A 27,899-nucleotide genomic window follows, 5' to 3' on the forward strand; every position below is an offset into this window, starting at 1 on the left:
CCGGAAGTAGCTTTCTGACGCCGACGTCCCGCTGGTGGAAGAAGTGCAACAACTGTGTTAGAGCGCCGCCTGTCGGTGGCGGAATTTCTGTCGGTCGCGCGATGCCAGTCTGAGGTAAAATTTTCAGATCAGAGGTGAAAAGTGTACATTTCAACAGAGACAAGTCCGTTGCGTGTTTAGTAACAGCGACCTCTCGGATAGCATTGTCTATTTCTAGTTAATGTACCTTTTTTTTCTTTACATAAACATTATACATTTACTTTATGTTCTTCAAAAACTGTGCTTTCGACGTTGACTTATTTTGTCACGACTGTGTCACAGCTGCGACAGTGGACCGGAGACAAAAATGGTCATTTTTGTGTTTCCTGTACCAATGAATTTGGTTAAAAAAGAAAAATGATTGATTCAGGTGTGTGAGATGTTAAAATTGAACCATGTGGACCCGTTCTATGAATGTGTGTGTGGGTTCAAACTCTTGAAAACTGAAAGAACTGTACTGGTATACAGATTTGTAGTGTGTGTGTGTGTGTGTGTGTGTGTGTGTGAGTGAGAGAGAGAGAGAGAGAGAGAGAGAGAAATTAGAGAATGAGAGAATGAGAAAGAGTGAGAGAGAGGAAATGAGAGAGAGAACCAGAAAGAGAGAAAATTAGAGAGAGGAGGGAGTATTTGCTTAAGTTTTTATTTTTTATTTTTTACATGTATAGAGAATTTGTCATAATGAGTGCTACATTGAAACGAGTTGGGAGCGAGAAAGAGCGGAAGAGATTTATTTAGACATTTACTGTGTGTGTGTGAGTGAGGGAGGGGGTGAGGAAGGGAGGGAGACAGCGAAGCGTATATAAGCAGTGTGCAGTCCCAACAGTGAACAGTACTTCCACTCCCTGCTGTGATCAGTTTCATCCACTAGGTGCAGAATGATGCTGAGCCACGAGGAGGTGTCCATGCGTTATGACAACGGCCTGGAGCACAACGAGTACATGATTCAGGAGGAGGAGTGGGACCGGGACCTCCTGTTGGACCCTGCCTGGGAGAAGCAACAGAGGAAGGTGAGAAAACAGAGAGATGTCCACTACACTGCTGGGTACTGTACACATCAGCACACATTCTCATCTATCTATCTATCTATCTATCTATCTATCTATCTATCTATCTATCTATCATTGTCTGCTTGTGTAACTATTATTCCCAATACATACATACCAAGGTGCAAACATACGGACATATGTACATGCATGCTGCTTAAATGCAGTATTTAAGTTCGTACTGCAGGCTCTCTTACTCTTCTCAGTATTTCCTGAGACACATCAATGCTAAGTGAAGCCTGGAATGAGGTGTAAAAAGGGTGTTTGCATGCACTGCAGTTTCAACATCCTTAGTTCTATTAAAGATAAACATAGACCCACGTTTTGCGCTTTGATACACGCACACGGAAAACAAATCGAATTCATGTCACATTTATGAATGGATGTGCTCTGTCTGTACAATTTTACCTTTGATGTAAAGCCTTTTAAAAACTTTTTGGCTCCTTTATATGTTAAACAAAAATTATTTGTTTAATTATTAATTAATTTCAATTAATTTGTTAATAGAATGTAAATATCATTTTTACATGTTCGTTGTTTTGCGAAGCTTTAATATTAATCTTATTAGATACATTCCATATGTACATTGTCACAAATTCTTAGTCAGCTGAAGGCACTATTTGAGTTTGTGTTATAGTGTTACTTTAGAGAGGGCTTTAAAATAACCCCACAGTTTATAAAGGTGTTACGTGATAACTTGCGTTGTAGCTTTTGCATCCGGTGAAACGGTGGTGTAGTGGATAGGGCTCCTGCCTCACAACACCCAAACTTTTTGGGTCTAAGTTTGAACTGAGGGCCATCTCTGTGGAGTTCGCATGTTCTCCCTGTGTTCCTGTGGTTTAAATTGAAATTATGATTCTAAATTGTCTACAGTATGTGTGTGAGTGGCTACCTTGTAATGGACTAGCATCCTTCTGGAATGTACCCTAGCTAGTTTGCGTCATGTGCCTCTGGGATAGGCTCTGGACTGCTGTGACCCTGACTTGGATGGACAAGAGATTAGTGAAAGTGAATGATTGCTTAGAAATTAATGGTATTTGTTAATGCAAATCGCAACTGCTCTGTGGAACCACATCACCTCTCCTACCCTCAATATATAAGCTTTCATGCATTATGAAACTACTAGTAATCATATTGGAATATGGAGGTGTGGAGGTGCGTGATACTTCATTGTCCTGTCTCAATATCTCACTTATCGCACTATAACCACAATATGGGGAATAAATAATGATAAATAATAATATCATGATAAAATGGCAGTTGTTCTTTATACATTTTTTGTACGAATGCCTGCATTATGGTTCTGGTCTTATTCTTCAGAAGCATTTGAGGATTTTAATTGGAAGTAAAATAGGTCTGGTTTTTCTGAGTCCCAGACAGGCCTATTTTAAACTGAAGCTTAAAAACTACTGGGCTGTAATGGATCCTTAATTTGGACCCCCAAATCCCCCTAAAGAGCGTTAATGTACTTGCCGCCGACGGCCCTTGTTTTAAAGGGGTGATCATTATATTTAGCTGTGCGGTGGTTCTGAGAAGGTCGTGTCACTTCTGCTGTTATGTCATGTTGCTTCCTTTGTTGACTGGAATGCTGCTGTCTTTCCAAAGCCTCATATATTCTTAATTTAGCTTCACTCAGAATATTGACACCATTAGGACAGTCATCACATCTCTTTAAAAAAGTCAGAATCTTTTTGACTTCTTAGGCTCATGTCAATCTCACCAAATTTTTGTATGTAGATCCCTTGCATGTCTTGCGTATCTGTCTCAGCCTTCTGTCTAGTTCAGTTTGAATGGGATAGCAGGTGGTGTAGGGGTTAGAGCTGCTGCCTTGTGCCTGAAAAGGCCCAGATTCAAATCCTATCTCCTGCTGTAGTACACTTGATCAAGGTACTTGCCTTGAATTGCTTCAGTAGAAATTGCTCTGCTGTATAAATGGATAAATCATTGTACGTTTCTTTTGAGAAAAATTTCAGCTGAAATATGTAAATAGATATATATAATTTTGTAGGATTCTGTATGTACATTATCATGGCCAAGGGCAGCAACAGATATGTCTTCTTATTGCTGTAGAAAATATATAGCACTGTACTGTAAAATATGAGTTTAGATAACCTCTGACCATATGTATAGATTTTTGGAAAGTGAGTGCTGTATATTTTGAGTTTCTTATTTCTTCTTTTTTTGTATTTGGTGTTAAGGGTACATTCTCACTTTTCTGAAAATTATTCTCTTTCATTTTGTGGGCAGGAATTAGTTCTGTTAGTATGGATAATGGTATTTGTATACACACCTTTTATAATCATAAAAGACAACAATAAGATAATATAAAAAAAAAATTATTGGTTTTATAACTTCTGCTTCAGGGTGAAAATGCATCCTTCTGCAGGCCTAGGGATGTATGTGTGAAGTTACAGTGTCTTATATTGAAATGTAGTTACAGATAGGAGTGATGTAGGCCAACTTGTGAAGCAGGGGTTTGTATAATAGGGACCGTCTGCCTTTAGTTACAAGTTACAAGTTATACTGATGGTGAGATCAGAGAATATGTATACGAGGTAAAATGACAGTAGCAATAAAAAAAAAAACCACATTTTAATTAATTTTTTTTTTCTATTTATTGGAATGTTATCTCTTTGTTCTGAGCAGTTGTATTTGTAAGTATACCTTTCTGTGGAAGTACAGTTCTTTCCCCCTTGTGTGTTATCCTGAAACCAACCGGACCAGTCTAAATATAAGTTATTGTGTCAACTGGAACATGAACAGTTGTCAGTGAAAAGATAGGTTTCATCATGTCACTGGTGCCTCCATGTGAGGTCCTGAACTGCTGACCTGGGAAAGAGAAGGGAACGCACATAGAGGAGAAATGTGGTGAGCTGTATAAAAAAAAAAAAAGCCTGGTGTAACACACGCACACACACACTGGTACCTTATTGATCAGGTCTGAGTTTTGCTGTCATGTCCCTAGGGATCCTTCCTCTCAAGTTCTTCATGTGTTTGTTCTGGCAGCTTGAGTGAGGTGTACTTTATTTCAGAATACATAGCGTTATATAACAATGAAAAACCAGTGTATGCATCTTAAATTTTTCTGTATGAAGGTTGAAGTCTTCAGTTCATTTCCGCATTAGTGCCATGTGGACATATTTATATGGGAATCTGTTTTCTTTTTTTAAATTTGGTGGGATTGTCCCTTTTTTAATCACATTGTACAGTCTTTAAAATACAGCAGAGGGCAGCAGTACTCCAGGTTTATTTCATTATTTTTCAACTGCATTGTGCTGCATAATTAACATGTAATTTGCCGTTCAGAGAAATGAATTATAATTCAGTCCAGTAATCTGAGGTACCCATAGCACACAATGCATGTGTATTCTGTGGGGATCACATATGAGAATTTGTTTGGTCCATCCAGTGACCAACTCCATCATGGATGGTCCCAAGCCCAGCTGGAAAAGGAGGAGGGTTGGTCATGGGGCTAGCTACCCCACACCATAGAAACCTTGCCAGCTACAGAAACGCCAACAAGGAAACTTCAGAACATCTTAGAGATGCCTGGAGTGTTCTTGTTGGCAACCTATACCACAGGAGGGCTAGAAGGATTTTATGATTGATTGCTGATGCAGGAACCAAAGCTGGTGCTGTGTTTTCCCTTCTTATTTACATTTACATTTATTAATTTAGCAGATGCTTTTCCCCGAGGGGGGCATGGTGACGCAGCGGGTTTGGCCTGTGCCTGCTCTCTGGTGGGTCTGGGGTTTGAGTCCCGCTTAGGGTACCCTGTGTCAGACTGGCCCCCTGTCCTGGGTGTGTCCCCTCCCCCTCCAGCCCTATGTCTTGTGTTGCCAGGTTAGGCTCTGGCTCGCCACAACCCCGCTTGGGACTAGCAGTTTCAGTCAATGTGTGTGTGTGTGTGTGTGTGTGTGTGTGTGTGTGTGTGTGTGTGTGTGTGTGTGTTTTTCTTTGAAGTGACATACCTCTCATAGAAAATACAATGTGTGCATTACATTAGCAGGAAGAGACACTTAGATGCAGATTCATGATTCTTAAGTGCAGTTAGTTTGTTTCTTTCCACCATATAAACCAAAGTTCATCACACAAGTAGCTGCATAAAACTTTATCTGAATATCAACGATTCCAAATCACCTTCCTAGTGATCTGAAGGAAAGTAAATAAAATGATAATTTTAGCTTACTGTGCTTAAATATGGGTTGGTTTACTATGGTTAAAGATTAACAGTGTTTTACTTTATGATGGTTCCTACATCATTTTTAACATTTTTTCTTATCTGACACCTTCATCAAATATAGCTTATACTGTTAGGTAATAAACTATTCAATGATTTGCCAGTTTACAACAGGGTATTCTTACTGTATCAATTCAGGGTAATAACTTCATCAAGGGCATTATAACATGAGCAGTGATTCAACCCGCTGACCTTTAGATTGCAACAGTCGCAACCAGTACACTACCTCCCGCCTTGGCAGTGATCCCTACAGAGGTGAATTTAAAGGCTTCACAAGACTGTTATACTTGTACCATCAGTTTTAGATCCTGTCAAGCCCATTAAAAAGCCCAGTGTGTGTTTGATAAGGGGGATGAGGCTGTTCAACAGTTTAATCTCTGTGGCTTCTGTAATATCTGAAATAATCATCAAGTCATTCCTCATGACCTGATTCCTGCTTTAGCCAGAGTCCTTGGAGGCCACAGTCAAGTAAGTAATTTATACCTGAAAAAGTGGGTACCGTCAAACCCCATTAAGATAAACACCCAGTGTCTCATTACTGTGATTAGCTGATTTCTTTATTTACCGATTCGGGGTTCTAATTTACACAAGTCAACAATATGAGGCTGGATGAAAACTTCATTAATCAATGTTATTTAATAACTTAATTATCCAAATTTATTACAATACAGCAACATATGTACAAGAGCATAGTGACAGAGACACTGGAATCACACTGTAAGTAAATAAATAAATAATGAAACATTGAAGCACTTCCTGACATTTTATATAAGCATCAGTAGACATTTCTCTGAGTTTACCCACTGTGTGACATTGCACTGGGTCCTCAACATACAAACACAATTGTAATCAGAAGTCAGTTTGTAACTTGATTTGTTTGTAAATCCAAACTCACTTTTACCACTACATCACAATCACAATTGATAAAAGCTTAATAATACTGACCCCCCCCACCTGATCCTTTCACAGGTAACATAACACAGGGACCTGGTGCGTTAGGGTCTTATATGATTTTCCAAGCGCCCAGTTTGCTTTCTCTTATCTCACATTGTTATGAAACAGAAGTGAAAATATGGAGCAGTGAAGTGTGGAACATGTCAGAGTTGAAGCTACAGTTTGCATTTTAATCAAACACTGAAAGGAGATATTTATCTCTTCTACAGTTTTAAGAGCTACTTCTATACAATACTAAACTGATTTCCACCTTCAGTGCATGTCCCATATCCTGTCTGATGTTCACATTTTTCCGTGGACTGGTTTTATTCAGTGAGCTAAATAGTTTCCAGTCGTTTTCTTTTTGGTTTCTACTTTTTGAATGGGAAAGGCCAGGCATTTTCTCATTTATTAATCAGAATGTGATGTGTGTTTGAAACGTGTCATAGCTCTGGGGTATTAGAGATATTTACTGTTTCTGAGCACCTTTTCCGAGTGCAGAATTGATTGTGGAAAGAGTATAGAGGCAAGCACAGTGGCTACCTTCAGACAGTAAAGCACAGCACGGTGCCGCTGGCCTGTTGGACACTGGTTCCATGTATTTATTTGCCTCCAAAAGACAGACCTCAGCACCCTGTGTAATTTATGACCGTGAAGTGTTGGATCATGCCGCAGCATCGCCAAGGAAAGAACACTCCTGATGTCTGTGTGACGCACTCTGTTCACTTGTTTTCAGTTGCAGCACTGCATCCGGTGAGTCATTTTAAAAATTAAAATCCTAATTATACCATGAGCGAGTGGGCTGTGTAAGCGAAACGCACACAGTCCAATCAATGCAAAAAGTAACACTGGTTTCTCTGTTGTATTTTCAGTCTTGCTGAGGTCTTCCCTTAGGGCATATCACAGGAAAGATACCGTGTATCATTGTGTAGGTTGACCATTTTTTTACAGGAATTATTCTGGACCTCTTTTCAGTGTCCTGTATTGTGAAAAATGTTGCGTATTGAACAGCACAAAACTGTTGGGATGTATGAAAATGCAAAGAATTTAATAAATTATGTAAAGATATGATTTATGTAGTAACAGAAGCCCATGGATCATTGCTGTTGTCTCCCTAGACATTTACAGCATGGTGCAATTCCCACTTGAGGAAAGCTGGGACTCAGATCGAGAACATTGAGGAGGACTTCCGCAATGGCCTCAAACTCATGCTCCTGCTGGAAGTAATTTCAGGTTTGCATGTGGTTTTGCCTTGTATTTTCTTAGTACCCATTAATCAACTAAACACAGGATGAGGCAATGTGATCACTCCATTCCAGCTGGTTTGATAAGCCCATTTGGCAGACAGACAACATGCATGTCAGACCACGGTCATCTGGTGGGCGATGACTTTGTTCACATTCTGCACACGGCCATGGAGTCTGTCAATCACATCTTTGCCCTGCAGTTTTTGGTTTATAGCCAGGCTGTTATTTTCTTCTCCCTTTCAGGTGAAAGGCTGCCTAAACCTGACAGAGGAAAGATGCGTTTTCACAAAATAGCCAACGTGAACAAAGCTCTTGATTATATCACAAGCAAGGGTGTGAAGCTTGTTTCCATTGGGGCAGAAGGTAATTCATTACTTAGAAATCTAAATTTTTTTCACATATTACTGAGATTACTGGGATGACAGCTGTAGCCTGCAATTCCCAAGGGATAGGTTTTTTGTTTTATTAAACCATCACCTTATGCCATTGAATACTGAATGAATATTCAACTCATTGGAGTTTGAAAATACAACATAGCTCTTAGGCAGCACAGGAGTGATGTAAGGGTGAATTGTCAAACCTTAGGATTCACATGTTTTTAGTAAATTAACTATTAATTCAGTCAGTTAAGAGAGCTGAATTATCAGGAATGAAAACTGGCGTATTGCTGAGTTACCAGGATTTAAGGGTGGTGGACTCAAGTGTTTCTGATTTGTTAATTCTGTAGAAATTGTGGACGGAAATGTCAAGATGACACTGGGCATGATCTGGACCATCATCCTCCGTTTTGCCATTCAGGACATCTCTGTTGAAGGTGAGAAGAGTCAAGGCCCCTACACTATAGCAGGGCTCCTAGGCTGTAGTCCTGGGGACCACAGGTTTCTATTGTGCATAAGCAGCTAACAGCATCATTGCATTACCGAGAGAGAACGCTTACCTAGTCCAGTAAGATAAATGATTAGTTCTATGAAACGCTTAAGTATGTAGCTAGAATGAAGGCCTTCACTAACTGCACAGGCTTCAGCTGAAGATATATCCTGTTACGGGCAATGTTCAACAAGCTATGTATCTAATGCCTTGAATGTGAGTAATACATTATTTTTTTACATGGAAAAATATACTGATATTTAATGTCTGTAGTTGTGTGAGTGTTATGCAGTTTTTCACAATGATTTTGGTACAGAAACCTCAGCCAAAGAAGGGCTCCTACTGTGGTGCCAGAGGAAGACTGCTCCTTACAGGAATGTCAACGTCCAGAACTTTCATGTCAGGTGAGTCCTGCGATTCATTTTGCTGTGCATTTCTTCTTGTTGCCCTGAAAATAAGTACTCTGCAGGAGAAGTTAGCATGGAGAATCACTTACACATAACAGAAGGTACTGTTTCATTATTTTTTTTCTGTCATAATGTTTTTTTTCTTACTGGAAACCGGTGTTGAAGGTTTGAGGACTTTGAAGGAGTGAGAGAAGGTTTAAGTTTTGTATCATCAGGATTAAATGCCTAGCAAGTGAAATGATGCTGGTGGAGCTCTGTGCAAAGCAGTCAGGACCAATAAATATCCTGTCCTGCTTGTAGTGATGGGAGATGGTAATTAGAGCTGACTTTCAGTGTCCTGCCCTCTTCACCACTCCAATCAGCCTTTATTGATTCCCACTTCATCATGTGAAAGTGCCTCATGTGAGATCAATTCCACGGGTGCACTCCCTGAGCTGGGAGCCATGCAGGAGGCCCAGGTCTATCGCCAACAGGCATAATTCCATCCCTAACCTGACTACTAAAAACCAGTCTGTACCTGGTTACCATTGTAACCCTCCGGCTTTGTCTCTCCTGGAACATGAAGCTGGAAGGACGGCCTGGCATTCTGCGCACTGATACACAGACACCGGCCTGACCTCATCGACTACTCCAAGCTCAATAAGGTCTCTGCTGGGCCTCCAGGCGGGAACTGCATGGGAATAGATGGTTTGCTGTAGCCACGTTTACTGACCCTTGACACCCTTGTTCACACTATTATTATTTTATTTTATATATATATGTATATTAATATTATTATTTTCTTATTTTTATAAGCATCATGAGGAGTCCTAGCACCCCCTTTGCACGTATGGCCACATCCGTGATGTGGTAGTCTTTGTGCAGCTGGAGACATGACTTTCAATTTCTGACTCGGCTGGAATAGAATGAGGCTGCTATTAACCGGGATTGTGATGCTTGTCTCTGCCCTCCACGGAAACCCCTGTTATGTCCTGTGTATCTGCTGCTTTGGTTCACTAAAGTGGAACTTTGTTCTGTGCAACGGATGGAGTCTGTTTTTCACCCATTGTTTTATCTGGGACTCAAATTCATAGGAAACTGCTTTAATGTGACAAGTTGACATGAAATAACACAAATCCACCAGATAGACAATGACACTGTCTCATTAAAGTTTAGCACAATTTGGATTACAACACTTTAACAGTCTAAAACAAGACTTTAGTCAAAAAACTATTTAGTTTTTATGTTATTTATTCAGTCAGTAATCTCACAAATGAGAACTGCAGACTGTATGACTTTACATGGCTTTTACAATGGTAATAAATAAAAAGAACAATACACAAGGATAGCTTTTGGAACATTATTATCCCACGAGAGTACCAGGATGACCAAGATATGATGGGCAGATATATTGCCACATACTCTGTCAGTCCGAGTGTCGAATTAACCTAACCCATTCTGTCTGCATCCCAGTTAGACAAAAGATCAAAGGGTGAGCCATGTTTCAAAGAAGGGAGCAGGAAGGTCAACATTCAGTTGGCTGTTTGTGGTGAAATGTCCGCATAGAGGTAATATAGAGATCCTGTAGTGGTAATGTCCCCTTGGGGCTTAGACAGGACTTCAGTGCCCTGCTGCAGAGATCAGAGCCTATTTCCCCCCTCTCCTGCTTAAGCAAGAAATACCCCTTGGCAGTTTGATTTGTTGTATATATCATCAAAGTTACATAGACCCCAAATAACAAAAGCAGCAATATAATGTTCTTTTTATTATTTTTTAACTTACTGTTATCTGGACTTTTGATTGATCTGCTGTTCTCAGTGATGATAATGGCATACTTTGATAATCCTTTCTGTTCTCAGTGGAAAGTTGACACTTAATTCCCTGTTTAGGATGATCCTCTTGGAAACCTGAACTTGGCTTTGGAAATTGCAGAGAAGCACTTGGACATTCCTAAAATGCTGGATGCTGAAGGTAACCAAGTTAACTGATGTTAAGGCTGATTATGGGAAGCTTGTCTTTGAATGCTAAATAAAGCAGAAATAAACCTACAACATTGCAGTTTTCCTCAGCTGTAAAACACATTTCCCTGAAGGACTATATAAAATATAATTATTTAAAAGGCAATATTTACCATAGCAAAAATATAATTCATGAAAGTGTTGGCAGTTTCACTTGCAGTTTTATATTTAATATTTATATTTTACTGCTTATAGGACCACCATAAGTTTAAGCATCTTGTGTTGTTGAACACTCAATTTTTTGTTTTTATTTTATTCAGAACATTGATTCTTTTAAACCGGGGTAAATTTATACTAGCCTGAGTTGGCACAGCAGGACGAGTACATTGGTGCTCTTTGGCCATCTTATTTGACAGGCAGCTTTTTTTATCCATGCTCTGTTAGTTTGTGCCAATGTTTGCTGGAGGAATTTATGTTGGTTCATAAAAAGCTCCCCCAACTTGTGTGAGACCTTACTAAGGGTGGAGGTTGGGTAGGGGTAAAGTTAGCTACATGACAGGAAACCTGAAAAGGTGACCTTGTTCTCTCCACACAGATGTAGCACGCTCCGCCAGTCCTGACGAAAGGACCGTTATGACCTATGTATCGTGTTACTATCACGCGTTTGTTGGGGTGCAGAAGGTGAGGGCACAACGATGGCATCCATCTGTTTTCTGAGCCCATCTCCCTTTCATAGCCATCGGTCACCCTCTGTCTTAAAATGCTCAAACTGGATTGCTGTATGGACAAAAAAATAATTTAATCTATTTCACTAAAAATAAATTTGTGTTTATTGGACAAGCCAGATTGATTTCGCTTTAGTTTTTTGTGCGCCAAGTGGTATGGCAGAATCCCAAGAAGGTACTGCTGAATGAGTTTATCTCACTAGTTCAAACAGTACAGTGCTTGAAGAGCTTCACCTTAGTCTTCGTCAGTTAATGGCTTTAGTTTCCCTTGGAAGAGCCACCACCCTCTGGCACTCCATCCCTTTGGGTTTTTCCTCCCTTCTGCCCAGTCCAGGCTGCTCCTCAGCCCCCTTCTGATGGTCTGTCTCATCTCCCTTATCATATTCTTTTCCTTCCTCCTCTTGCTTGCATTGCCCCAGACATTGTCAACACCCCCAAACCAGATGAGAGGGCTATCATGACCTATGTGTCCTGCTTCTATCATGCATTTGCTGGAGCTGAGCAGGTATACCTTCTCCTTGTGTGTTGGAGACTTTGGATGGTATACTTATATTTACATTTCTTCATTTACATTTATTCATTTAGCAGACGCTTTTCTCCAAAACGACGTACATCTCAGAGAATACAATTTGTGCATTACATAAGGAGAAAGAGACAGTTGCAGACGTGTGATTTTTAAGTACAGTTAGTTTGTTTCTTTCCACTATATGCACCAATATTCGTCACACAAGTAGCTGCATAACACTCAATAGACAATTCCTTATCACTTTCCAACAATTTTTTTTTTGTGAGATACACAAACATTTATGTACAGTACAGGAGTAGAGGCAGTATAAAGGCTTATCTGGGCATGATCATAAAGTTATGGTGCATGAACATTTACATGAGCTTAAGATCATGGGAGAAGTGAGTCTGGAAGAGTTGAGTTTTCAGACCCTTTTTAAATGTGGACTGAGTTTCAGCTGTTCTGAGTGTGGAATGCAGTGTGCTCCCAGAGCACATTGCTTTTTCCAGTGTGTGAGTTTAGTCCTTGAATGTTTTGCTATACGCTTACCATATAACTGCTGTATGACTCTCATATTTGCAAATGACTGTTACATATTTAAGAACTCCCAGAGGTAAAAGGCATGTGGTTAAGAACACATTTTTTGGCGTAAACTAGATTTCAAATCAAGTAACTTTTAGTTGTATATGAATTGTGGCAAATTTTTTCTCCAGAAATTTGGTTATTGAAAAAAGTTACTTTGTACTCATTGTGCCCTTTCTGTTTTCTGCAGGCCGAAACAGCAGCTAACAGGATCTGCAAAGTTCTTGGTGTAAACCAGGAGAATGAGAAGCTGATGGAGGAATATGAGAGGTTGGCCAGTGAGGTACTGGGCTGGGTGTCCACATCAGTTCTATTGTTCTTCAACATAGACATAGAGGCCAAAAACCCAGTCTTTGATTGTAACCTCTGTCCTTCCTGGTAGCTGCTGGAGTGGATCCGTCGTACCACGCCCTGGCTGGAGAACCGCACGCCAGAGAAGACCATGGCAGCCATGAGGAGAAAGCTGGAAGACTTCCGGGATTACCGGCGCCAGCACAAGCCACCCAAGGTGCAGGAGAAGTGCCAGCTGGAGATCAACTTCAACACTCTGCAAACAAAGCTGCGCATCAGCAATCGGCCTGCCTTCATGCCCTCTGAGGGCAAGATGGTCTCTGTAAGTCAGAAGCCATTCCCTTGTGACTTTTCAATATCATTGGCACTGGCAGTTATTCTGTTGATGGACTTCAGGGTGAGAGATGCAGTTACAAGTATTTCAAAGGAATTGTGAATAATATGATATTCATCTAAAAAATGCAGTGAGAGCAGTTATGATCAGAAAGTGTTTCTTATTAGTCAGTGGCTTGATTTACTTTGTTCAGTTTGAAGAATGTGTTTCATATCTGTTCATTCGTTGACCTAATTCCAGAATGATTCTGATGAAGTAAGGTACACATATTCTGCCATTTTAATCCATGATACAACTGTAAGATTGCTGGTGTAAGAGGTGGGACTATTCTGTTGTTTCTACAAGGACATCACCACTGCCTGGCAGGGCCTGGAGCAGGCAGAGAAGGGTTATGAGGAGTGGCTCCTGAATGAAATTCGCAGGCTGGAGCGCTTGGACCACCTGGCTGAGAAGTTCAGACAGAAGGCCTCCATGCATGAGAGCTGGGCCCAAGGTAAGCGGCCTGTGGGATGCTGGCTCCTGGCCTGGTGTGGAGGACATAACGTTTCAACAGTGTTGGCTGTAGTCAGTTGTGCAGCATACTGTGGGCAACAACTTTACAAAGAAATGTTTTGACTCTCTCTGAAATCCTGTTGTTACAAATACACATCATCTCAGGCTTCCCTCACAATTCTGTTTACAAACAACAGGATAATCCGTTTGGTGAGTGCAGAGAAGGATAACAACTTTCCCTCAAATTGAGAGTCCAAAGAGAATTTATTATGCAGAAGGATAAGTAAGATTAAGATTTGATAGGAGGAGGCTGTATTCTTACATTTTATTTTTGGCAGAAAGAAAAGAAAACCATATCTATTACATAAAGTGCACTGTACATCAAGCAAAAAAAAAAAACAGAGCAAAGCAGTAACAGTCAAAGAAAATCTGCTTTAGTTTGGGTTTATGAGAGCAGAAACTGATATGGAAAAAGCAGTTGAAGGTAGGAGAGATTAAACCAGGATTAAAAAGGAGAGCTGCCCTGACTTTAAAAAGTCTTGTTTGAGAGAAGTCTGCTTGTATTAGGGTGTAGATTACAAAATGAAATAAATAAAGATGAGCAGAGGTGTAAAATAAAGAAGCAAGATAAGGCTTTGTGTAGCATTAATGCTTTGCAGTTGAAAGACACAGTTTTGAATCCTGCCGCCTTCTGTAGTACCCCTGAGCAACATACCTACCCTGAATTGATACAGAAAAAGTTGCCCAGGTGTATAAAGTAGTAATTCATTGTAAGTTTCTTAGAGTACAAACTTAAAACATTTTAAGTCATTTTGGAGACAGGAGTCAGATAAATAATGGGTAATAAGACTGACACTGGGAACCTGCTGCAGGTAAGGATAAGATCCTGTCCAAGAAGGACTATGAGTCGGCTTCCCTGATGGAGGTGCGAGCCCTGCTGCGGAAGCACGAGGCCTTTGAGAGCGACCTGGCAGCCCACCAGGACCGTGTGGAGCAGATTGCTGCCATAGCCCAAGAACTCAAGTATGTTCCATTCCCCATCCCCGAGCTGCGGCTGCCAGCCCACATGCGTGTGTCTAAAGGGATCCCTTCTGCAGTTTTCATCACTTGGGCCCACACCTCTGGGGGGAATTATTTGAAACCTACCTGTGGAAGGGAAATGTTCAGCTGTGTTTTTTTTATCACCTGCTGCCTTTCTCTGGATTAGTGTCCAGGCCCTCCACATGAGATACAGCCCTCCATAACTTTAATCTGTGGTACAATTTTAGAAGAAGATGGTGTATGAGACAACAGTCATTCATTTAATTACAGGATGACACTTCATTAAACTGAACTTTTATCGGAAAGCAATTGAACTGAACCTGAAAATGTTATCTTGAGCAGTAAGAAGCTTGTTAAATGTATCTGTGAGGATTAGGTCTTCCAGTAATACAGGATTCTGAATAGCAGTGGGAGAGCTACACTCTTATACGTTGGAGATCATGATTTGGCTGTTTAAAAGCACTAAATTTATACAATTAACAAAACTTTTGCATTATGTAAACAAGTTAAAACAAGCAAGAACTGAAAAGAGTATAGTAAGATTGTTTCATGCCTTTGAGAGCAAAGGGCTTTGAAATATTCATTCCTTCTTTATCAGTAAACACTTGCCCATTGCAGGGTTGAATTGTAAAACAGTAGGGTATAAAGCAGGGTACACCCTGGATTGCTGCAGGAAGCTCATGCAAACATGGGAGAACATTCAGACTCCACACTGAACCAGATTTGAACCCACAGCCCAGGGGTTGTGAGATACCAGTGCTATCTGCTGTGCAGCCATACCTCACTGGCTTTGAAACTGGTAACTTTTTTTAGCAAGATAATACACACTGACACACAACAACTTTCACCTAATCTGATTGAAATTCTGCATTTTTCTCATTTCATTAAAGTGATTACACATACAGAGATGAAGATCTTTTGATCGATATTTTTCCAAGGCTAAGACATTGTTTTTGTTGCCATCGGCAAGTAATCTGAGAGACTGAGGTGACAGCAGGGAGGGCTTTATTAAGGCATTATGTTTGTCTCTTGGGGGCTATGCTCACTGTCATCTATGGAATAAAGTGACAGTTCTGCTGGGCTTCGCGCCTTCTGATGTTCTTAATATCTAAATATACTGGAGCCCAGAGCACCTGGCACTTTCATTCTGTGACAGGGCAATTGTCCCCCCAATTCCAGGCATGCGGTTTCGTATGGATAGAGGGGCTTGTGGGTATGATGTGTGGCATGGGGTTGGGTGGGTATCCTGGTTACCTCTATTTCCACACCACATCAGTACACTGATGGACCTGTATGCTCAGATCCCATACCGCCTGTGTTAAACCAGTGCCACTTCCCTAGGGACTCCCCTCGTCTAATCATTGTCACCACTTCGTTGGCTATACCATTAGGGAGTACCTTTGTACGATGATCCAATGCCTCTGCCACCAGGAACAGTTGCAGTTTTTGGAAGGAAGCCCTATAATGTAGCTAACAGATGATAGCTGCAATAATAATATGACCGATTAATGCATAACATTCACAATCACTGCCTTGCTTTAAAATTTCCTGCGGCAAAAGGTGAGAACTGCTCCAAAAATACAGACTCCAGTGGGTTGTAACTATCCTTAACTCAGATTCATGGCATGAAAAGCCCTGCAGGACGACTTTGGCAGGCAGGGAAGGTATGCAGAAGAGCTTCAGCACTTACCCAGGAAAGATTACTTAACAAAACTCAGGGGTGACCCTCCTGTCAGCCAATGGAACATGATCCCTGTCGTGGTTCCCTGCAAGAAAAGATAAATGGATGGATTTGAGTGATGATTCAGCTGTAGCGATGCTAGGCTGGCGTGGGGAGGTGGATGTCAACACTTGGCTCCACAAGCAGTTCACTGTCTTGAGTGGCAACGCCACACATGGTATTTCACACAAGCTATCTATTACTGTCTCAGTTAATGGAGCACCATAAAACAGTTGCCCTTGAGATGTTCTTTATTTCTAGCCAGCAGCTCCAAGATGCTTTGCAGTATTCCCCAATACTCTGCAAACCTTCGTCCGGCTGTAGATTTTGGGAGGGAGGAAGGACTAATAGGGCAGGAGGTGGGGCTAACAGTAGAGGGGCATAGCTAATATAGCTTTAGGAGGGAACTGGGGTTTACTTATGTTTCAGTGTCTTTCCTTTCATTGTGCTTTTGTTTACAGGCTGAGTGAAGGTCCCGAAAAGTCTGAGGTGATAGTGATGGTGGAAAAATAAAGCTGTATTCCATGGTGTGTTTTGGCCCAACACCATGCAAATCAAGTTCAATAATTAGAAACTCAACCTGACAGTAATCCTCTGTGACCACTATACTGGTTTCTGGGACAAGTACTTTTCTGTATTTTAACCTAGTCAAGTTCTTGGGGAGAAGGGATCAACTGTAGGCAAGGGCTCAAACTCTTGAACTGGAGTCTCTGTTCTTCTTCTGTCTCTCACTCCAGAGGATGAAGTATAGCGGTCATTTTGCTGTGGGCAGAAGGGACTTAAATAGGAGAGTCATGGTATCCGGGTGTTTGTTAGATAAGTTACCAGGTGCATATTGTAGGTATGCCTCTAGTATAACAAGATTCACATTTCCCTGGTACTGTAACTTGCAAGAATCTTCAGTACAAGGCATGTTGCCCAAATGCTCTTGATGTAGACCAATTCTATTTTGATATGTGCAGCTGACAGAAGAAAAGGGGGTGGTGTTGCTAGGAGGCCACTTCTGTGGTGATGTAATCGTTTCAGATTGCATATGTGTGTCCCTTTAAACCAGACTGATATGTGGTTGCTTGTCAATGTTGGTGGGAAATGTTTGGCTCTCTGAAATGTTTTGTCACTATGCAGTTATGAGTTGTTTTTGCCAAACACCTGGAGTCCCATTAATCCTGTCACATAATACATACGGTTTGCGGGGAATTGTCCCGTGAAGTTAAATTCGGAGACGAATTAAACCAAGCCTTCTGCAACAGGGGTGGCCCCATGAGAGATGTTGTGAGGTCAATGGCGTGTGTGGTAGGCCACAAATGAGGCAGACCCTCCTGTTCTGGGAATGCCTTGTCTATTCAAGTCAACACTGGAGCCTTTTGGACATCAGCGGGGTCCCAGTGGCTCCCTAATCCCCCCCCCCCCCCCCCCCCCCCCCACTCCTGTTCTCGGCAGTGAGCTGGACTACCATGCCGCACCCTCCATCAACGAACGATGCCAGAAAATCTGTGACCTGTGGGACCAGCTGGGAACGCTGACCCAGAAGAGGAGGGAGGCCCTGGAGGTAAGGGGGGGTGGCACTAGGGCTTTCCTACCCACAGTGGATCCTCTTCAATAAGCCCTGATAACCCCCCTGGATTTAGCAGTGCCAGTCTGCAAAGACCATGGAAGAAACTAAGGTGTTCCAAGCCAACAATTGGTGCTCCCATAACAAGTAGAACACAAAGCTTATGAATCCGTTAACTACTCACTCTCTTTCATTAATGACATGTCTTGGTCTGGGTCATGGCAGTCCAGAGCCTATCCTGGAATCGCTGGGCGGAAAGCTGAGAGTTACACTCTGGATGGGATGCCAGTCCATTGCAGGGTAGCCGTATGCACACTATATGAGCAATTTACAGAATCCAACTTATGTGAGCTACATGTCTTTTGACTGTGGGAGGAAACCAGAACACCTGGAGGAAACCCACTCAGACACATGAAGAACATGCAAACTCCAGACTGTGAAGGATTGAGACCTACTCCTGAACACCCCAGGTGCTGTGAGGTGGCAGTACTACCCGCTGCGCCACTGTGTTGATCCAACAGTCAGCTAATATGGCCTATAGAGAGAGCAAGTGTTACACTGGATTTTTGGAGCAGGATCCAATGATAGTTTAAATGGTGATTTATTTACTTGTCCAATTTCATGTTCTGTTTAAATATAGCTACTACTGTAAAAATTGTGTATACATTCTCTGCTATTCAGTTGCAGTTTTTAACTGAAGTCAGATTGAGCAAAATATAATGGTGATAAAAGTCCCCTTGTACGTGAAGTTCAGGTTACTTACTGCAGCTTGTCATTGATAAATAATTTTTGTTTATGGAAAAAAAAATCTTTCAGGCATTTCTCTTTTTTTTTTTGTAATTTGTTAATAAGTAGCAGAATATGTACAATTGAAACATATTTCACACACTTTTCAGAGAACCGAGAAGCTGTTGGAGACCATAGACCAACTGTTCCTGGAGTTTGCCAAGAGGGCAGCACCCTTCAACAACTGGATGGAAGGGGCAATGGAAGACCTGCAAGACATGTTCATTGTGCATACTGTCGAGGAGATCCAGGTACCTTTGTCACATCAGTGACATTGAAATGGTACACGTGTCTGTTGTAGTCAATCCCTCCAGACATACATGGCAAAATTTGTCTTTCCAGAGTCTGATGTCTGCCCATGAGCAGTTCAAAGCCACACTTCCTGAGGCAGACACCGAAAGACAGGCCATCCTCGGCATCTACAACGAGGTGCAGAAGATTGTCCAGAGCTACGGCATCTGCTCTAGCCTTTCTAACCCCTATACCAACATCACACCTGAGGAAATCCGCATCAAGTGGGACAAGGTAGTTTTTTACTTTTTACCGGAGAGAGAATTAATTACCTCATACGTCAGGAGACAGTATGCAAAAGGCATGTAGTAGACACATGGTTGACTCCAAGACAGATGTGTGTTATTTTAGTGTAATGACAGAGCGATGTCAGCCAGAACTGTGAAACTTTTGTATGTATAAGGCACCCCAAGCAGGACTCGAACCCCAGGCCTGCCAGAGAGCAAGACCCGGTCAAACCCGCTGCACCCCCACAAATTAGTATAGGTAAAAAATAAATATATTTGAACATGGTATTATGAATTGTATTACTCTTTTTTCTGAACAAGTGCGGTTAACTGAAGTGACTGGGACAGCGTAGAATTTTAAATTCTGGCAGCTTATACAGCTGCATATTCCTAGTGATGCAGTTTTAATTTAAGTACCGCACTCTAGGGTGTTAAACCTGCAGGGTGTATCCAGTTACTGATGTCTGAGGGACTACAAACTGAGTTAACTAATTTATTCAGAGTACTTCAGGGCCTTGTTTCGAGTGCTCAGTTAGGGACCAGTTATCATGTCCCCTTAGTAAAATTATGTACGATGGCAAAAATATTAAGTTGTTTATGACTACTCATTTAACTTACAACATCTATATCAAATTGCTACTAAGTAATTAGTTCTAATTCAAATACTACCAAAGTTTGTAATAAATTATTTCACTGCCTAATGTACTGTATATTGTTAAACAGAAAAGGAATGTTGAAGTTCATGCAGAGCTTTGCTGATAATCAGTATGACTGGTAATTTAACACTTTTTCTTAAATGATTGTCTTTTTTTTACATATTATTCTTATATGTAATAAATAAATATGATCTCTTGGCAAGAACAGCACTGTTATATGTAGATCGGAATGCAAATGGACTACATCCAAATGGTATTTTGTACATTTCTAGGTGTACTTCTGGAATCCATGTATCAACCAGACCAGTGTGCAAGATCATTTTGTCTTTGTGTGAACATTCCACTGAAACACACAGTGGCACTCTTTAAATACTTTGTGTTCAAGGCTGCTTTTTCTAAAAACATTTATAAACTTTCATCTGACCTTTGAACATGTAGGCAATAAGTGCTTATGGGAAAGTTGAGTTAATGTGTGAAACGTGTGTGTGCGTGTGTCCATGTATGTGACCAGGTAAAGAAGCTGGTTCCTCAAAGGGACAGCTCACTCCAGGAAGAGCTTTCCCATCAACACTCCAATGAGCGTCTTCGCCGGCAGTTCGCAGCTCAAGCCAACCTCATCGGACCCTGGATACAAACCAGGATGGAGGTCAGATGACCCTGAAGCTCTTTTCATATTAGTCAGCCTTTTTGCCTGTTCTTATCAGATCTTCACCAGCAGGGGTGCTCACAGATATATTCACACAAATTTACATTTCTTCATTTAGCAGATGCTTTTCTCCAAAGCAACTTAAAATTCAGAGTGAACAAAGTGCATTTCTTAGCAGGCAACTTTATATGTAGGCCTGCCACTGTCTAAGCACAGTTAGTCTGTCCAATACCACCATTTTTCTGACATATATGACAGTAGCTATCTCTAGAACTGAATAAGATAGAAAATGCAAGGTGATCATGGCAGTTGGTGTGATGCCAGTTTAGTTAGAGCTGTAAAAAGATCAAGAAAGCAGTGTTTCTGAAAGAGATATGTTTTGAAAACCTTTTTGAATCATAACTAGGATTCAGCAGTTCTGAGGGGCAGAAAGTGGCATTGTGATGCTACCAACTGTGGGGCAGCTGCTAACATAGTAGTTAGAACTGCTGTCTTTGGACCCCAAGGTCACAGGTTTGAATCCTACCTCCAGCTGTGGTACCCTTGAGCAAGGCATGTACCTTAAATTGCTCCAGTAAAATTACCAAGCTGTATAAATGGGTAAATAATTGTAGGTCATTTAACACTATAAGTTGCTTTGGAAAAAAGCTAAATGAATAAATGTAGAAAGAGTTCATTCCACTACATAAGAGCCAAAGCTGAGAAACTACAAACTTTTTATTTTGGACCTTTTATGTATGAGACCACAGAGCAGATTAAAATAATAAATTCTCCGGTTTACTAAAGTTCCCTACATTAGGGTTGGCCATCATGAAGGGAAACTATATTCAAGAAGAGCCAGGGCTGCATTCAGAGTCTGTCAGGAGCTCTACCTCTCACCTGTTATGCTACCCATAAGTCAGTGCACACTGAAACTATTTATTTTCCGTAGTGTTTTTGCTGATAGACATTATCAACTGAGCTTGATCGTTAAAAAGAATTCTAAAGAATTCTATAAACCACTAATAGCACAGTATTTGGGGTAGTTTCTTCATTTTCTTTCCTAAAAAAATTTAACTTTGGCCTACAGGAAATTGCTCACAGTTCCATTGAAATGGGTGGAACACTGGAGGACCAGATGAACCAGCTGAAACAGTACGAACAGGTCATCGTTAACTACAAACCCAACATCGATAAGCTAGAGGGAGACCACCAGCTCATCCAGGAGTCCCTCGTCTTTGACAACAAACACACCAACTACACCATGGAGGTACAGGAGATGCCATCACACTGAAAAGTCCTTTTATGTACCATTGACAGCTACAGATGTACCACTGCACACAGTGTTCATTTCTCAGCATTACAGAGATGCTCCATATACTCTGTAGTTTACGTTATAGGTAAAATAATATAATTGAGCAGAGGAAGTGATGCTTGCAGATTTGTTGACCCCTTACTGTGATGCTCATTTACAGAAGTATATGTGTTAAAAACATTTTAGATGTAAATTTTACCACATGGAATTTGGACCATGTTTTCCCCCCCTTGATGGTGATGAGATTAGTTTAAAGTTGTTTTATCACAATACAACCAGTAGAGAGTGCTGTACCTCTTTTCACCCGTTTCCACTGTAGCACATACGTGTTGGCTGGGAGCTCCTGCTTACCACCATTGCAAGGACCATCAACGAGATTGAGACCCAGATCCTGATCCGTGATGCCAAGGGCATCAGCCAGCAGCAGATGAAGGAGTTTCGCTCGTCCTTCAACCATTTCGACAGGGTGCAGTGCTCCTCTGCTTGCAAATCACCCAATTCTGTTCGGCCTTCCTGCAGAACTGATTTTCCTTTGGACACCTAATATGTCTGTTTCATTAGCACCATAATGCAGATCTGCTTATGTATATTAATATGCCAGTGACTGACATGCATATCACCCTTTTTTATACATGGCAGAAATCTATAAGACACAAAGGTTCCTAAAATTCTAATCCTTCCTTTTTCATTTTCTAAATGTTCAATAGATCATAAAAATTAAAAGGAAGTATCTTGTGTCATTATGGTGAACATTTTGGTTTATTGTATAGTGTTGTCCTAGTGCCTATAAAATTTTTAGTTTAAGCAAATATATTAATATTTTGATATTTTAAAATGAATTACACAAGAGCAAAGGGCCTCTTATTAAAGTATAATCATAACATTGAACACATTTGAGCTATTTTGAAATTTTAGGTTCTGAAAAAACACTGATGCAGAATTCAAATAATAATTACTGAAATATGATTCTGGAAGGCTTCCTTTATAAATGATTGTCTTTTAGGCTTTAGAATTGCCTGGGTGTTTCACATCTTTTCACATTTGTACACCTTAACGCCTGCTAGTGGTTGGACTGTTTGGCTGAATACTGAAGGATCCCAGTTCATATCCTGTGCTTCTTAGCATGTGTCCAAGTGCTGTTTTTGTCTTCCTAAATAAAACTCACAGTGTGTTCTTTACACTAACCTGGATAACCTTTGCGACCATTGCTTTCAAAACCTCCATGGTGACCGAGGCAAGCTGTGACATCGTCAGTTTTCAAACCCAGGCGACTGCACTCAGTCGGCATTACTGCTGCTTTTCACAAGGTCGCACGTCTAACACCACAAGCTCATGGTGGCAGTGAGTACTTCCCATTTACATAAACCATTGCCAGGCTGATAATCAGATGCTAACGTTCCCTACCTTTGAGAACAGTTCCATCACTGTACTGTACATTCTGGCATGCAGATCTATGGACTTTCTCACTATTTCACCATATTTCTTTTGCACAGTCTGCAGCATGATACAGTAAAGCTGGTGCAGTTGGCAATTTCTTTAAAAAAAAGAATATTGCAGTCTATGGTTTGTGAACAAAACTCATTGTTGTTGACTGTGGTTATCACAATATGCAATTGGTCAGTCTTTGACCAACAGACTTTTCACACACAGTATACTGTATAAATACTACATTTTTTCTCTTTTCTCTTTGTTGTACTTGTGTTTGCTGTGTCTAAATACCATGTCCTTGCTTTTGCCCATTTTCCTGGCTGTTCCTTCTCTCTGACCTTCTGTAATATCTTCTCCCACCCACCCTTGTACTTTTGTGTTGATTTACCTTCTTTCGTACTGTGCTGCGTTCTGTCTTTTCCTTGACTTGTCTGTGGCTTGTTGTGTTTCTGCGTGTGTATGCCTGTGTGTGCTTCCTATCCTTACCTCCCCCTCCTCTGTGATGATGATCCGGATGTCCTCCGTTGTCCTCCACTGCTGAAATGACCTCTCCTGGCCCTGGGTTCCAAATGCCGGGGGCATTCCTGTGTTGAATTTCTGGATCCAAATGCCTCCAATGCTTTGCTTGGCCTCCCTCCACACCTTGCAGAAGAAGAAAGGGAACATGGAGAAAGATGACTTCAGGGCCTGTCTGATCTCCATGGGCTACGCTTTGGTAGGAACTTTACCATGTTGCTCTCCAGAACTCCTGCTAAGGCAAGGTGGCTAAGCTGGTTCAGGAAGGCGCTGCATATTTGCAGCTTTTCAGTTCTGAGATGGAACAAGACCTCCACTGTCATGGAGTGTTAAATCACCATCACTTCACTACATCTTTCCATTATCAAAGCTTGAATGACGAACGTAGTCATATATATGTGTATGCGAGTACTTTTATATCAAAGAAGCTGTGTTATTTATAGCTATAGCAGTTTGCATAGTTCCACAAGGGTAAAATGCTGTATGGCTGAATTCAGGGACTGTATGGCTCTGTCCAGTTGTTGGTGTCAATCAGTGTGACAGCAGGGTAGCAGCTGAGAGTTGAGAACTTCTCTGGGAAGACAGTCCTCAATGCTGCATATAGACAAGCTTAATACAGCAATATTTGTGCTTGTATATTCGAGCACTTTTAGTCTGGTTTTCACTGTTAAATCGACAATGGTAAAGGGAAATTGTATGGTTTCTTATGGCTCTTTATAACACTAATCTGGGATTTTGTAGACAGTTAAGGCCTTTTCTTGATCAGTGAGTTCCTTTTTATATTATATTTTTCATAAAAATCACTCATCCACACACATCCTAAATATATCTTACTAAGCTCAGTTCTGAAAAAGATAAATACATATCCTCTTTAAATCAGCTCTCGTAGTTTTGACCTTACATGATTCTTACCACATAAAATAAGTTAATTTAGTCCTGTACGTTTGATTGAATAATAAAGTTTTTATTATGATACATATGTTAAAGATACATTACGGTATATACAGTCCACGAGGTCTGCACCCTTCTTGAACCAAGACCGCTTGGATAAAGTGCATAGTGCTTATTTTTAGGGGGTGTATCAGCACCTGAAAGAGTATGGCTGTGGTCCAGGAACATTTCACATCCTTGGCTGGATAAATTTAACAAGAAAGCTTGCTTTTATGCCTTTGTGTCACGGTGTCGATTCAGAATCATTTTTTACATTTATATTTATTCATTTTGCAGACACTTCTCAAAAGCAACAGAGATTTCAGAGAGAAGTACAAATTCATTACGGCATTTTTTCCTGATGTTCTTAATCTGGGGTGTGTGGATCTCTTGGGGGGTCTATGGATGGGCTTGCTTGAAAAATAACACTGAGTAAAGTTAAACATTAAAAATATGCTGTTACAATCTACATTGATATAATTCTGTGTTAAGGTAATCATTTTAGTGCAGTCACACACACGTATTGGCTGAAGCTGCTTGTCCCGAGTAGGGTCGCGGCAAGCCGGAGTCTAACCCAGAGGCACAGGGCGTAGGGCTGGAAGGGGAGGGGACACACCCAGGATGGGACGCCAATCCGTCACAAGGCACCCCAAGCGGGACTCGAACCCCAGGCCTGCCAGAGAACATGACCCAGCCAAGCCCGCTGCACCACCGCACCTCCTTTAGGGCAATCAGTTCAATGCAAAATATTCTCTGAATTTATTTATTTCACAGTTTTCCAGAAGGCGTTCCTAGCTCTCGTTAGATTCTTAAAGAAGTCTGTTTTCTAAAAAAACTTATTTCAAAAATCTGGACATACAGCACATGGTAGTGTAGACTTTGTTGTCTGCTTTGAATAATACGAGTGTGGCTGTGGTCTGACCTATCTGGTGGTCTGTGCAGGGCGAGGCTGAGTTTGCACGCATCATGTCCCTAGTGGACCCCAGTGGGACCGGTGTGGTGTCCTTCCAGTCCTTCATTGACTTCATGACCCGAGAGACGGGCGACACGGACACGGCTGAGCAGGTTGTCGCTTCCTTCAGGATCCTGGCTGGTGATAAGGTTGGTGCTGCCCCCCCTTCTCTGTAGGCCACAGGTGGAAACGGAAAATTCTAGAAACCAGAATGTTATGCTTCCTCGGTGCTCTCCCCAGGTCATAAGTTAACTTGAGATAGAGAACTGGTTGGTGAACGTTCTGAGAAAATAGGGAACTTAAGTGGATCACTTTTTCAAAGGCAATAAGAGGAAGAGAGAGGGCAGGTGCTGGAAAGGAAGATTTTCAAGTTTTTAGTGACATTTACTGGGTTTCCTTCCACAACTGACATGTGTTCTGAATGCCTGTGGAACCTTTGGAAGCACAGAGCTGGTCGTCATTCAGTCAGCAGGTAGCACAGTAGTCAAGGGGAAACATTCTGGTTACCTGGAGGTTGTCCTGGGAGGAGCCACCTGTTGAAGGTGCTCCAGCTTATAAAAAATCCATGTTTAAATGTTTACCATTGTCACTGCATAAAAACTTACAGTAGTTCATGAATGAACATCCATCCAGTGTCAGTAGCAGTATCTAATATAGGATCTTGGTGGTCTAGAGCTTATCCCAGAACTAGGTGTCACTGGCTGTTAAGAAGGGTATTTCAGCCATCACATGGCAAAAAGACTCTTTTTCACTCACATTAGGGGCAATTTAGAGTCACCAATTCACCTGAAACATGTCTTTGGACTGTGGGAGGAAACCCGTATGAACACAGGCCGATAATGCAAACTCCACACAAACTGAACTGGATTCAAGCCCAGTGAATGAATAATAAAATAATAATTTCATCTTCGAAATAGCATCATTCAAACAAATATAGCTTTGTAGCTTTCTGTAATTCATATACTGAGTTGCTCAGCAGTTTTATGTCTAAGCTGGATCGTTTACTGCAGCAGTTGAGGATGTTCATCTTGCACACATGTATGTCAGTAGGGACCCACTTCCTGTCTGAACCTGCAATCCTCTAATAAGAGGTCAGGAACTTTTGCTGCTGTGACACATGCCAGCTAGACGGAGATAAACATAATACATGCTCTTCTTAAACGGTGTGGCAGGACATGTGTTTCCCTGTAGTTCCTGCCATTGACCCCCTATGCCTTCTGTCCTCTGCAGCCCTACATCCTGGTGGAGGAGCTGCGCAGAGAACTGCCCCCTGAGCAGGCTGAGTACTGCATCATGAGGATGCCCCCATACAACGGGCCGGACAAGGTTCCAGGAGCACTGGATTACACCGCCTTCTCCAGCGCCCTGTACGGAGAGAGCGATCTCTAATGGCAGCTTACCTTGCCTTGCCTTGCCTTATGTTGCTGTTGTTGTCCCCATTTTGGGCCGATTCCTTCTCCCAGGAACCTCAAAGACACCATACGTAAAGAAAATTACATATATTATGCAATAGCATGTGCAATGTAATTCAGTCACATATGTGTGTATGTCACATTACGGTACTTCACTATGTAGAGAATATCTGTTATTCCTGCTTAAGAAAGGCAACGAAAGTGTAAAAGCTGGCTTTTTAAGTGAACAAATGGTTGGAAGGAAGTAAGAATGGAGAATCTCCTCCCCAAGTAACTTCTTTTTTACCGGTTTCAAAGAGTTGAGAGTGAAATTCCTTGAGAAACACAAAAGTAGAAAGTTTGGCAACAAACCCAATAAAGGGACTTTAAGAGTTTTTGATCGAAGTTCAAGTGGAGATATTCATATAGAAAAAATGTTCAGTACCCTTTCAATAATTAATTACATATGCTCAAAATGTATTGGAAGCATACAGTATGAAAAGCACTGTGCTGTATGTATTGTGAAACATATGAAGAATGTTTTTCTCCTATATATGCAACCTGTGAGAGTGAAGGCCTTCCTGATCAAAAGAGAAATGTCTACTGTGTAACATCAAGTGTGATTTAAAGTGTTTGTGGTTTTTTGGTGGGTTTCAGACGAGCCAAAATCAGCCAATAATTAATGAAGATGTGTTAATATTAAAACACATTGTAAAATATAAACAGTTTGTACTTTTCCTGAGGTTCTAATATAAAATAAACCCAGAGATTAAGAACTCTCATTGTTTTCTTGTTTCCTTTCAGGGATTTCTACATTTGTAATAAAT

General features: G+C 41.1%; 1 protein-coding gene across 5 annotated transcripts; it reads left to right on the forward strand.

Moving 5' to 3' along the window:
• The first annotated feature begins 53 nt into the window (after positions 1-53).
• LOC108939664 (alpha-actinin-2-like) lies at positions 54-27,829 on the forward strand. 5 transcript variants are annotated; one of them, XM_018761162.1, is made up of 23 exons: positions 97-114; positions 322-409; positions 895-1,046; positions 7,374-7,488; positions 7,746-7,865; positions 8,230-8,316; positions 8,686-8,773; positions 9,342-9,420; positions 10,645-10,726; positions 11,858-11,943; positions 12,716-12,808; positions 12,908-13,138; positions 13,496-13,643; positions 14,515-14,665; positions 17,844-17,952; positions 18,852-18,992; positions 19,084-19,266; positions 20,427-20,561; positions 21,631-21,810; positions 22,175-22,321; positions 23,933-23,998; positions 25,672-25,830; positions 26,912-27,829. In XM_018761162.1, exons 2-23 carry the CDS (start codon positions 397-399, stop codon positions 27,068-27,070), a joined length of 2,724 nt encoding a protein of 907 aa, XP_018616678.1. In that variant the 5' UTR covers positions 97-114; positions 322-396; the 3' UTR covers positions 27,071-27,829. The 5 variants fall into 5 exon arrangements, with proteins under 5 accessions (XP_018616680.1, XP_018616679.1, XP_018616678.1 ...); XM_018761166.2 differs by lacking the exon at positions 26,912-27,829 and adding an exon at positions 23,123-23,196 and having other exon boundaries at positions 25,672-25,744; XM_018761164.1 differs by lacking the exon at positions 322-409 and having other exon boundaries at positions 54-114; positions 908-1,046.
• Positions 27,830-27,899: the final 70 nt, after the last annotated feature.

Source organism: Scleropages formosus, chromosome 24 (genome assembly GCF_900964775.1).
Source record: "Scleropages formosus chromosome 24, fSclFor1.1, whole genome shotgun sequence".
Taxonomy (NCBI): Eukaryota; Metazoa; Chordata; class Actinopteri; order Osteoglossiformes; family Osteoglossidae; genus Scleropages; species Scleropages formosus.